Here is a 13,366-nt window from a genome sequence, read left to right as displayed (position 1 = left end):
CCTACCATAGTGGCAACTCCCTTTTCTGAGAGCGTCCAATGTGCCTGGAGCTTTACGCACATTATCCATTTCACTGGAGAAACTGAGGCTCGGCCAGGGCGGTGCAGTTACAAAAGTGGCAGAACCTTCTGCTCTGTACACGGGCACAGTTCACCTGGCACTTCGTCAGAGCTGGGCCTATTTTAAAAACCATCATCTGTTCTGCAAAATTTAGTGCTTTTATAGCTACACATCAAGTTGTCATACAAAATCGTGCTTTGCTCATTAAATGTTTCAAGTGATAAGTCTTGCTACTACAGCTACATGGTGAAATGACTGTTATCCAGGAGAAACAGCACAGGACTTGGAATGGGAAGCCCTGAGTCTGGCTTCGGCTGTGCCACAGTCCGGCCTTCTGCTCCTAGGCAAGGCACCTAATCTCTCGGGACCCTAGCGTCCTCATTCGTAAACAGGATTAGAATGGCATCTCCCCTGGTTTCCTGCTGTGTACTGCAAAGTGCTCTAGCCACCTCAGGAGCGCGCTCATTAAAAGGATAAATGTTATTTATCCACAGCCACCTCACTGCACGTAGCACAGCACTGGACACACGGCAGGGCATCAGTAAGTCTTGCTGAATGATTATTCAGTTGCTGGGCGATTCCAGAGCCAGAGAAAACAAGCCAGCATTTCCCTTCCTCCTGATCCTAGAGGGACTCCTAAGTGCCATCATTTATCGCATGTTCAGGATGTGCCAGGCTCTGTGACAGCCATCTTACGAGGGTACTCTCCCTGAATCCCTCCGACATCTGCCAGGTGTTACACCATGTCGCAGGGGATCAAGTTGAGACTCCAAGAGGGGAAGTGACTTACCCCCAAATCCTGGTGCCACGGTGTGGGAGAGCTGAGATTTGAACTCAAGTCTGTGGTGCTTCAAAGCCTGTGTTCCTAACCATTATATTTCCAAAGAAACTGCTCTGGGCTACACCTCTATAATCCAGAGGTCCTGCCCCAACTAGAAGCTTCTGGCTGTGCCCAGTAAGACCTGTTTCACTCAAGCATCTCATTTAACTCCTGCGTATCCTTCAAGGGTTAGTTCAACTGTTACCTCCGCAAACATCCCTCCCCCCATCCTCAGGTGGGAAGATCTTTCTGCCTCCTCTAAACCCTCATGATTCCATCTGCACCTCAAATCACACCCACTTTCTATTGCCCGACTGTGCTATGCCTATATGGCCTTTCTCAGACCAGTCCCTGAGTTCCTCAAAAGAAGTGGTTTTCATGCATCCTTGCTTGGTCACCAGCCAGGCTGGCCAGGGGAGGCTGGGGTGCACTGCCTGCTCCCCTCCTCCACTGGGACATAACGTGAGTCTTGGGCTGTGCTCAGCGAGGTGAGCTAGCTCAGCCTCAAGCAGGTGTCCTGCCTACCTGGTACAGCATCTGGATTGCTGTGGGCCCTGGCACAGGACCCAAAAGATAAGATCTCGATGCCTGGTTTGATGGCAAAGATGCTATAAAAAGCACAGCAAGCCGGCTCACCACTGGCTTGTGACGGAGTACAAAGTCTTGCACTTGGTTCTCCTGCAAGGGCCTATGTGGCCAAGGCCAAGTGGCTTTCCTGCCAGAATAGCTCTTGGGCAGATACTCCAGCAGGAAGTTGCCCTTCTTAGGCTTAAAGGGCCCATCAGAGTTACCAGGGCTTAGGAAACAACAACAAGCCAAAGACCACAGCCCCTCCTCTTGGTCCAGCTCTTACTGCCCAGAGGCCCCCAGGTTATTAGTTAACAGAGCAGGGAAAGCCCTCCCTCAGCCATTAACTCACGTGTGGCTCTGGGCACACCCTCTATGGGCCTCAACTGGAAAAGGAGAGGATGGGACCAAAGCATCTCCGTCTCCCCTCTGGGCCCCGGGACCACAGGTTACTATAGGGTTCTTTCTACCTCTAGCATTCTACAGGCAGAAAAATATTCTCTACTTTACTTCCAGAAACAGGGTGAGAGCAGGAGATCAGGGATCCCCAGTCCCGGAAACAGCAGAGGCCAACAGGGGCTGCCTAGCACTGCGCCCTCAAAGCCTGTCCCCTCCAGAGGCAACCCCTTGCTTCTGCTGCCTCAAAGGTAGCTGCTTCCCCTAACAGAGGCTCAGGGGTATGTTTGGGCCCTAGTCACTTTAGGACAAAGGGCCAGAGGCCTGAACTACCTCCTGGGGTGTGGACTGGAACTACCACGGAAACTTAGCAGACCCCAGGGGTAGAAGGAACCCCGCACCTGCCCCACCTGCACAGGAGTCTGCTGTATCTGCTTTGATCTCCAATCCAGAAAAGCTTTTTTCAACTTTACAGGGTCAATTTCCTTTCTCTTCTCGAAGGACACAGCTTACTCATTCTGACCCCGACAAGGGTTCATTCCCCTTGCCTAGAAGGAGTTCTGCCGTCTCCCATTACACTCTGCCCAAAGAAAGTCCTTTAACCAACTTCAAATTTTCACAGCACAAAGAGCCAAAGCTCTTCAACTTTGTGGGGCCACGCATCCCTCGGAAAAGCTGTGGCTACTACTACTACTCTCTCTGATAAAAATACACATATACAATGTCTGCAGACTATTTTGGGGATCCCCAAGTCCCCTCAACTCCATCATAGACTTAGAAAGAATCTTAGGGGTACCTGGTTGGCTCAGTCGGTGGAGCATGTGACTCTTGATCTCAGGGTTGTGAGTTCGAGCCCCATGTTGGATGTAGAGATTACTTTAATAAAAAGTTTTTTAAAAAGTATCTTAGAAACCTAGATCCTAGAAGAAAAGTCGGTCATCCAGTCCAGTCTCCCACCTAAGCCAGAATCCCTTCCAACAGCAAGCCTTACCAAACGATGTTCCTCTTCTTCACCAGGCTCATTGCTCAGAACTACCTCCCTCAGGAAACCTTCCGTTATGTCTCCCCCTCCTATCCAAAGCCCCCAGCATCTCAGGCTGAGCCACACACTTCCCCACTTGTGCTTTGTCCCTTGTGTTGTCTTCTTTCCCCAGCAACAGAGCTGGGTCTCTGAGAACCCATTCATTTAATCCCATAACCCTGAGCTGGAGTTGGAGGGGACCATGATCCTGTACTTGAGAATTCTGTACTCTTGAAGCCAGGGCTAATTAAGAGCAGTGTCCCATCTCCCAAAGGATGGGCTGTGGAGATCCCCCTCCCAGGGCCTCAGGGTCTGGTCCAGGACTCATCACAGCAGGGGCACCCCCTGCGTCGACTGCCTTTCTTGCTGAGAAGTCCTGAAGAGCCTCCTAACAACTGAAATCGACAGACAGGAAAACTAAGGCCCAGGGAGGGAAAATGACTTACCATAGGTCAACATGCCAGGGAGAGGCAGAGCTAGATCTAGGACCCAGGTTCCAGCCTAGAACTCTTTTCCTTTACACAAGTGGCTTTATGAAAACTAAATCTGCCCACACACACCCACATTCATATATGTATAGAGAATTTACGAAAAACAGCACAAGAAAGTTAACTCTAGGGAGTATGTCAGTCGGGTGATCAGAGAAGTGAGGAGGGGAAATTTTACCTTTTACCGTAGTAACCTTCTGTACTGTCTTATTTTTGTTTGTTTTGCTTTGATCACAAACATGTTTTATGTATTCATATTTTAAAAATAAATCTGCCACAAAAAGGAGATTCTGGCCCCACCCCACTCCTAACACACATAAAAACAGAGAGAAGCCGTAAGTCAACCTGTCTAGGCACAACCATAAATTAATGAGATTACCTTCTTGCACGGCTTATGGCCACTGGTCACAGCACAGAGCAGTTGATGGCTTAAAGAATCTTCCCAGGAAAAGCTTAATTCAATTAGGGCTCTTGGCAGCTCCCTGAGGAAGCTCTGGTATCTTGCTTTTACTCATACAAATGGAGGGCAGACCAACAGACCCACACTTTCCTAGAGAGACCCCACCCAGCCCAGAGAGGTTGCCCCTGCAGACCCTCAATTAGAGCCAAGCACAGGGAGGTGAAGAGGGAGGGAAGGAGGGAGGTGGGGAGGGAGGGAGGGAGGTGGCCTTGGCAGCACCACTCACACACAGGCCGATGCCTAAAAGCACTCTGAGTGTCACTTGCGGAGCTCAGTTAAACCCCTGGCCTGGCATTTAGTCTGATAACTAGCCTCTCCAACTCTTGCTCTTTCCTCTCTGAGCGGTCAAACTGGTTTCCTGTCTGCCCCACGCTTTAGTCACATGGACCCCGTCTCTTCGTGGAAGTCAGTCACGCACCCCTTCATTCCCCAGATATTCAGGAGGCCTCAGTCTGTGCCAAGCACGGACGAGAAAGCAAACAAAGGCCCTGTCCTCAAGGGGCTTACATTCTTGTGGGGATTGTGGGCTAAGAATAACTCTCTTGGTCCCACGTGCTTCTCTCCTTCCTCTCCAGCCTTCAAGACCGGCTCAAGTTCTACTTTTCCTGAGAAGCCTCCCCTACTCACTCCTGCCCTCGGGGACTGGTTGGTCCCTGAACACTGCCTGTCCTCAGCACAGACCCCCCATTCTCTCCTAGGCACACCGGAAGTGCCTAATGAGCAGGGCCCAGCATTTCACTCTTCTTGGTTCCCTGACGGGCCACAGGCTAAATGCCTGGTGGCTGATTTGGCCGACCTGCCTCTTCCATCCCAGCTTGAAGAGACAAATCAATGAGCTGCTCCCAGTCCTGGCTGACCAGCACAAAGACACAGCCTTTGTGAGCCTTGCCTGGCACACGGCAAGTGCTATGTAAGTGTTAGCTGTTTATTATTTGGGTGAGCTCGTGGGCTCTGCCTGACACACAGCTGTGAGGTCACCGCTCTGCTTTCAGTGGCCTGGTCTCAAACAGGCTGAGGACTGTGGAAGTGCCAGACTGGGCTTGGGGGGGGGTGGTAAGTGTCCACCCAAGGGACTGAGAAAGAGGCCTGAGAACAGGACTCTTTTTTTTTTTTTTTTTTAATTTTTTAAAACATTTATTTATTTTTGAGAGACAGAGTGAGAGTGGAGGAGGGGCAGAGAGGGAAACATACAAGTTCCAGGCTCTGAGCTATCAGCACAGAGCCGGACGCAGGGCTCAAACCCACGAACCGTGAGATCATGACCTGAACCGCAGTCGGACGCTCAACCATCTGAGCCAGCCTCGCTTCCCAAAAAACAGGACTTCTTGTCCTGGACCTCACTCCAAGCTGCTGCTTAAGGACATATCTTTTCAGAAAAGAACTCGCTGGGGGTAATTTGGGGAACTCCACATTCTCAGCAAGTCAGTATTAGAACTCAGGGCTCAGGTCTGACCTAGTAGACCCCCAACTGGCCCCTCCTGTTAAATGAGTTTCAGGGGGAAGAAAATGAAGTCAGGATGATCTCAAGGGAAGGGGAGAGCCCACTGAACCAGGCCCAGCCCAAAACTTAGTTCAGTTAAAATTAGATTAGCCCATAAGATTAAAAATACCCACATATAATCACGGGCTGCCTAAAAGTATCAGTTGATGTTTATCGGCATCTAAAGAGATGGTCTGGCCCAGGGCGGTGTGTGCAGACAACCTTGGGGAGACATGTCTGACTCAGACGTTTGCAGGGGGTGTGAGTGCTGCAAAATGAGGCCCACACAGGCGATGGATGACTCAGGGATAACCCAGGTCCTGGGTTTGCTGAGTGAGCCTTCTCTCCCCACCACAGAAGGAAAGGGGGCAGGTGAGGGGATGACGGAAGAAGGCTGGCTGGCCAGTTCAGTACAGGCTGGCATTCCCAAGGGAGCCTGGCGCCTCTCCACTCCAGGCCCCTGCCTCTCCTGCGTTTCTGAATGGCAGCACCCCAGAGCAGGGCTTTTTAATTCACGGTGGGACTTGGGGGGAGGAGGTGTCACAGTTTTCCCCTAAAACCCAAGAAAGGAGCCACAGATTGCAGCCAAGACTGAAAATATGAAAACCTTAAAACTCTTCCTTGCTCAAAATGAGTATGAGAAAAATAAAACTTTGGAGTTGAAAGGGAGTCAAGGCATAATGAAGAACACGGGTTCCAGAGTCAGAAAGTTTTCTAGCTGTGCAAGTACCTGACATGGCTTCTGAAATAGGAGCCTAATAAGCGGCAGCTAATGCAATTAACAAATAGTGGACAAAACTGTTACAAATATTTCCCAACAGGAGCTCAGAGAGGTTGTGCCTTGCCTAAGGTCACACAGCTCAGCAAAGAGCTAAGACCATATCTCAGGTTTCTTAACTGCCTCATTCAGCATGTTTTTGGTTGTAATTCACTTCTCTGCCTCTCCTTTCTCCTCCAAGAGGGCCTATGGATGCTTTAAGGAAAAGGAAAAGCCCTCCATTTCAAAGGTGTGCTTTTCCACTGACCGGGGCTCTAAGAATGACAGGTCTCCAGGATGAGTTCAGCCCTTATGCTCTTCATAAGAACTTGGAGCTGATGTGGCCTGAGCTTCAGACCACCCCAGACTGCCCTGATCCTTCAGCTCTTTCCTCCTACTGGTCCCCCAGTGTCTCCGGTGTCTCTGGAGAAACTGGTATCTCTCCTGGCAACTATTCAGATTACCAATGTGGACATGCCTGCAAAGCCCCTTTGGATTTCTGGTCCCCCTTGATCTTTATGACAACCCAGTGTGTCGGCCAGGCAGAAAAGAGGATGAGGTCTTGCATTAGAAGTCCAGGGATTGTGTTCTTTGCCACTAACTTGCTAAGTGACCTCAGAGTCCTTAGATGTCCGATGGGTAACATCAATGCCCCCTGCTAACCCACGGAGACAATCAGAATTAAATACTATATATGCAAGTGCTTTGGAAACAAGTTACAGTAGTAATGATAAATACTACTAAATACTGCCTGCCTTACAGGGCTAAAGAAATGTGTGCCGCCTGCTCCCAACACACAGGCTACCTCTCAGGGGATCCTGCCGGGCCCTAAGGGTAACTGAAAGCAGCCCAGCATCCTTCCAGCCCAGAGGTAGAAGATCGCAATCACAAGGCTAGCCTCCCCCTGCTGGCTAACCCCCCTTCCATTGGCACGCCCCTGCCCAAGAAGCAAGCTCTGGTCAGACCACAGGGCAACACCAGAGAGATAGCAGGTGGGGTCACTACCAGAGGACCAGGGATAGATAGGCCCAGCCTCACTACTGGATTGAGTNTGGGGTTAGGCCCAAAGCCAGGCACAGAACCCCAACAGCAGAGAGGGCTCCCACCACTGACCCCTGCCCCACCCCTAGAGAGAGTGCTAAAACTCCTGAGTGCAGGCGTGGCAAGCTGGGCCCCTACTCAGTGCAAGGCCCTGTGCCCTTGTGGATGCCACTGTGAGGGGCAGGGGACAGGGTTGCACCCCTCTAAGGGGTAATGCCAAGTCTCAAACAGAAAATAGACAGCAATTCAACATCACAGAAGATAACCTCTATGAGCTGTTGCCTCATCTGTAAAACAGATAGCCTTTATTTCATATGATTTTAGTAGGAATTAAATGAGATCACTTTTATAAAGTGACTGACACTACTCTGCAGATACTCAATAAATAGTAATTCTGATTAAAACACAAACACACCCAACAGAAGAGATGTCACAGGGCAGGCTAGGCCTCATGCCAAAGTTGTGGATAAACAATAAGGGAAACGGGTTCAGGGGGAGAAGCCAGAGCTACTGGTGTGGACTGGAGGGGGCTGGGAAGACCGCCCACAGGGGTGGAGTCTGAACAGGCCCTAGAAGCTGCCTCGGAGGCCGGGCCTGGGCTGGGCATTCCCGTTTGTCCTCTACAACCATCTCTGAAGATAGAGACAGCATCTTTACCTTACAAGTGAGGCGAGTCAGGTCCAGAGAAATGAGGCGCCTGGCCACGGTCACTGGCACTGAGGGGCAGGGGCAGGGCCCAGGATTTCTGACCCTGTCCGTGCTTTCCCAGAGCTGCAGGAGCAGGGGTGGGAGCTCAGCTGAACCAAGTCCAGCAACATGACCAGTCGAGGCCTCTGAGTGTCCTGATGCTTCTGGAGACACCTGTTCAGCACCTGACAGCTTCCTCCCAGCCCCCAGCTGACCCTCTCCTCCCACTGCCCTGCCACCGGGCAGCTGTATTCCCAAAGAGAAAAAGATCACTCCTTTCTTTTTGGAGCGTGCCATCTGGGCTTCTTGAGACAGTTTCAAGGTGACCTTTAAAGTTGTACCTCTCTCCTGAGAAGTGGGAGAGGGAAGTTCTCGTCTTATTTTTATAGGCAACGGTCGCTGGGGCTGATATCCATGCATGTAAAGTGGGCAACAGTGAGCCCTACCTCCTCGACACACAACTTGTTCAAGGAGGAAATGGCAGGATGCGCCTTGCAAAGACCAAACCCCCCAAAAAGTTATAACATGTGAAGAGACAAAGGAAGTCTTTTTTGTTAGGTCTCTGGTCAGGAGACCAGATGAATACCTGCTTTATGGGCTCTCAGGACTCTGCCAGGAGTTCTGGGTCAGGGATACGGGCAAACAGACGCACAGGGTGCCAGTGCTGAGCTGGGTTACAGTGAGGCTCTCCCTTGGAACTCCCCTAGCCTGGGAGTCGGTTGAACCGGGGACAAAGTGGAATTCACGCAGGATCCGGATCACAAGGCGGGGAGGGGGCGGGCAGCAGACATAGCCTAAGCTTCTTGGGGTCACTCTCACAAATCTCCCAATTGTCTAAACTGCCCCCCCCCCAACAACACCAGCCCCTCCCTACAAAGGAAAAGTCTAGAATCCCTGACTGTTGGGAGAGGAGGGCCTAATGTCACCTACTGGGCCAGTTAGAAAAGAGCCCAGAGGCATTACTCTAGAACTCCAGCTCTAGCCAACCCTACCCTTCCACAACCGTCTCCGACGGGGTCTACTTGAGGCTCTGCTCAATGATTAGGGCAGGAAGGAGAAGTGCACACAGCACTTTCTGTTCTTAAAGGAGGGGTACCTTGCAAGGGAAGCAGCTGCCAGAGATGACAGAATGAGGGCTCCAACACAGCTCCTACCCACACTACGGTGCTGGGAGAACAGGCAAGACCCCAAAATGAACTCCTAGGTTCTTGGGGATCTGGGCGTGCAGAGGGAGCGTGGCCTCAGCCCCCGACCCCGTCCCCGAAGTCAGTTGGTGCTATCTATCTCCCCTCCCTCCAGGACCAGCCGGGAGGCAGAAGAAGTGAAAGGAAGAACGGAGTCAGTAGGACACACCCAAAACTCTGAAACCTTAAGGAAGGACACCCTGTGGCAGCCTGGGGTTGAGAGATTTGTAAGCCTCCATCTTCACAGGAAGACTGCACGTAGGTGGCTGAGGTAGGGATGTATTTGCCTTTGGTGGTTAAAATACCAACAGGGGCAGCTGCCACTCACTCAGTGCTTCCTGGAGGTACCAAGTTGGCCTCACACGCATTAATTTATGTCACTGTCACATCAGCAGCATGGTAACTAGGTACTATTATTTCCCCCATTTTATATATGAGGAAGCAGCAGCTCAGAAAGGCTAAGGGGCAGAGCGGTGGAGCCTTTATCTAACCTGAACTCTACACTCCCTGCAAAGGGAAAGGGGGGAAATGGGCGTTCACTTTTGCCACTTGAGCAGGGGCCCTTGAGATCTTCTAGTCATACTTCTCTCTACTCTCGTCCCCAGAATGGCCAGGTGCTAGGGCTCCTCTGTTTTCAGAATGCCCTTCCAAGCCAGAGACACAGACTTTTGGAACTGCAAACGCCCTCAGAGATCATATCCAGCCTCCTCATTTTACAATGGGAAAAACTGAGGCCCAAGGCTGAATGACTTGCCAGGGTTATCCGAGTCAGTGGAATGGCAGAAATGTCAGTCCTGGGGGGGGAGGGGGGGGCAAAGATCAACTGACAAATGGGGAGGCATGACTGGCCCAAGGTCACAGAGGGAGGTGGGATGAGAAGCCAAGTCCTAACTTTCTAGACTGGTGCCCTTGCCATGGCATCATCTCTGCTCTCCAGCTGCTCAGGGCCCCTGGCTCAGGTTCTGGTGGGGACAAAGCAGGCCAAGCCTGACCCCATTCAAAACAGATATCAGGCCTGCAGGGACCCAACTCCTCACTGCCCAGAGTAGGCTCTTTGTGGTCATGGGGTCGTCCCAGTAGAAGGTACTGAGATTGGCAGTGTGTGTACCAGCTCCCGGTGCCCTAACACAATGCCAGGTGTCGTTGGGAGGTGAGGGAGTTGGGAGACAGAAGGGCAATTTATACACAGTGATTGTGAGGTCTCCCCCTGATCTCACACAGGCAAATGACACATCATGGTCACTGGTTTCGTGACTCAACTGGTATGGTCAAATTTAGAGATTCTTGCCAGTTTCACAGCTGGGCAACACCTGCAGAAAAAGGCCCCGGCTGGTTCAAGGTCATGCTGTTGTCAGAATCAGTACACACAGCTCCTCTGGCCCAGTCCTTGACTTTTACCAGGAAGCTGGCTGCCATCAGGGCATAGGTGCTGGTGGCCCAGCTCCATGTATGGGCCCTGCTACCATCACAGCACCAAAGCTACACACCAGCAACCGGGTCTGTCAAAGCAGAGTATCTTCCTGCAGCCTGTTCCAGAGCCTGCCTCACACCAGCCTGGCATCCTCAGCTCCTGCGTGCCCTTGGAAAAGCTGCAAGGCTTCCTACCGAGAGTCACCAACTCCCCAAACCCAAATCTGCAGCATCCCAGCTCCTCATGCCTTCCACAGNCCCCCAACATACACTTCCAGGGACTTCTGGGCTATGCAGCCTCCGGTGAATTCCATCAATCACCCAGCAGAACACAGTGTTCAGGCCTAGGAGGGAGGGAGCCCAGGGAGGGGAGGGAACAACTTTTCTAGTTCCTTCTCCCAAGAAGAACATTTCAGTCTCTTCAGACCAGAGCATCCCAAGCCAATCCACTTGTCCGTCTCCCACTTGGTTGAGCAGGCGGCCAACATGACTGGCCAGCCCATACGGCACCTTGAGAGACACAGCTGGGTGCCAAGCTGGAGGTGAGCAGGGGCCGGACTGGGCTTCAACCTCCTCCACTCCCCTTCCACCTCCAAAACAGACTTCAGAAATTTCCAGGGCCCCAGTCCCATAAACTGTATAAGGGATGGCATTCCTGGGCCGGAAACTGACTCAGGGGCTCCCAGCCAGCCTGGGCAGGTAAAGCTGACAGATAACATTCTGGGGAAAAAGGAAGGCGATACTATAGGGATCCCTCATATTCCACCACACTTCAAGGTCTCCAGCACACGGGTCCCCTGCTATACTTAAACTCCCCAGACAGGCCAAGGAGATATACACTCCATCCTGGAAGTACATGAAGCCTATAATTTGCACTGTTTGCTGTTGACAGAGCACACTGTGCCACGTGCTGAAAGACACTCCTCTGGCTCACCCACAGCTGGGTGCCTGGCTCCGCTGGGGGTCTGACCCAGCCTAGAGGAGACCTGCGGGCCTGGAGCCCTTGCTGAAGGTACCCAGTATCAGAAGCATCCCATGCTCTAATCCTGCTTTCTCCCATGCACAAAGCTGGCTCTAATATTGGGAGGGCTCAGACTACGGAGTTCAAGTTTGAGAAGGACCAAGATGGCAGGATGGAGGCTGGAGTGGTCCAGACCTTTGTTCCTGGGCAGCCTCAAGTGGTAAGGATGGGACACGAAGCTCACCAATCTGGTGGCATCAGAAGTGTCGGAGCAGACTGGACTTACCTATCTTCATGAGGCAGGCCAGCAGGATCCAGAGCGAGATCTCAAAGGGTGTGCGCACATGTGTGTAGTCGATGCCCAGGACGGGAAAGGCCTTTCGAGTCTTCATGCTGTGGTCAGTGACGGAATGGTTAACAGGCCGGCTCTCGGGGGGAATCTCCGGTGGGGCGGTGGTGACATCCCCAATAGAGCGTTCCCGGGGTGGCTCTGAGCCTCGGATGGTGCTGGCAGTAGGGCTGGGCTGGAGGCCGTGGCTCCTGAGAACAGGCAGCAGCCCCACCAAGGCTACCACCACGAGCAACGAAGGGAAGATTCGCGGGGGAGAGCGGCCACAGATGCCCGACCACAGAGGCATCATGCTGATCCCTTGGCTCAGCCAGCAGGCCTTGACTGTTAGCAAAGTGAGAGTAAGACCTGGGACATAGGTAGCAAGGGGTCAGCAGGTAGGAGCCGACTAGGGCAGTCCCTAGGATAAGTTCATGTTTTAGAGAGGTATTCGTGTGGAAGCGGATCTCTGGGGATGGAGGGAGGCTGGGTTTGCAGTGGAGAACTCCAAACTGGGGAAAGGGGACAAGGACCCAGAAAGGACCACAGGAAGAGACTAAAAGGTCTGGAACTCCAGGCCTGGAAAGGAGGGTGGGGGCAGAGACTGCACCCTAGAGACAGAGGAAGGGCCAGGATAGGTTGGACCCCAGGCAAGGAAAAGGAGGAGGGAAGGCTGAGACCCTTGGCTGAGGAAAGTGACTGAGGAGCTGGGACTCAGCTAAGGGAAGGGGCAGGGAGCGGGAGCGAAAGGAAGGGGAACGAAAGGAGTGGGAGCCAGTCCAGGAAAAGAAGAGAGGGGGCTGGGAGCCCAGCCTGCGAGGAAGGAGTGAAGCTGGAAAGCGGCCGGGAGCTTCCCCACCCAGAGAAGGGCCGGGGTGCAGGCGCGCCGGGCTGAAATTCCGGGGAAATGGAGGGAGGCGGAAGGCGGAGGCAGGCGGCCTGGCAGGAGGGCACCTCGGCGCGGGCTGGGGGCGGCTCGCGGTGGCCCGGCAGCAACACACCCCTCCTTGCGGCCCCGGCACAGCACGGCGCTCCGCCCCGGCCCAGCTTCAGCTGCCGAGTCCAGCTCCAATGACAGTTCCGGCTCCGACCCCAGCCCCGGCGGCGGTGCACTGATGCCTCGCTAAGCCCCGGGCTGCAATTTATAGGCACCAGCGAGCAGCCAGCGCAGCAGGCTAGAGGGACCTGTCAGCGCCCGCTCACCGCAGCGACCCCTGTCGCCAAGGGAAGGAAGTACGCGCAAGAAGAGGAAGAGTCAGGAATGGCAAAAAAGGGACTGAAATCTACAGAGATTCTAGCTAACAGGGGTTAAATGCTTGACTATTTGCAAAGTACTTTCCAATAGACACTTGCAGTCTCATGAAGAGTTCCCAACAGTCTTGCGAAGGATATATTATCATCTTATATATTTAGCTATTATATAACCTTGAGCAAGTTACTTAACTTCTCTGTTCCCCAGCTTTCTCATCTGTCAAGTGGAAATAGTAGCAGTGCCTATTTTGGAGGGATGCTATGATGACTAAATGAGACAATCTACATGAAGTATTTCAGCCCAGCATATAGAACCATTACTATGGTTCCAGTTTTGCAGATGAGAAAACTTAGCTAGTATATAGTTACATTCGTTTGTTAGGGGTGCTGCAACAAAGTACCACAAACTGGGTGGTTTAAAGAACAGAAATTTGGGGCGCCTGGGTGACTCGGTA

At 52.4% G+C, this 13,366-nt stretch overlaps 1 protein-coding gene across 1 annotated transcript in view; it reads right to left on the bottom strand.

The window, feature by feature from the left end:
- SLC9A1 (solute carrier family 9 member A1) overlaps positions 1-12,760 on the bottom strand; it is a 49,843-nt gene extending 37,083 nt beyond the window's left edge. Inside the window, exon 1 of the mRNA XM_077775607.1 lies at positions 11,619-12,760. Coding sequence (XP_077631733.1) covers positions 11,619-11,973 — 355 coding nt within the window. The 5' untranslated portion in view covers positions 11,974-12,760. The remainder of the gene's footprint in view (positions 1-11,618) is intronic.
- Between the last annotated feature and the right edge of the window lie 606 nt (positions 12,761-13,366).

Source organism: Crocuta crocuta, unplaced genomic scaffold, assembly GCF_008692635.1.
Source record: "Crocuta crocuta isolate KB4526 unplaced genomic scaffold, BGI_CrCroc_1.0 scaffold127, whole genome shotgun sequence".
In the NCBI taxonomy this organism is placed as follows: domain Eukaryota; kingdom Metazoa; phylum Chordata; class Mammalia; order Carnivora; family Hyaenidae; genus Crocuta; species Crocuta crocuta.
The sequence above is the reverse complement of the archived record's forward strand: the minus strand, read 5'-3'. Positions and strand labels throughout refer to the sequence as shown.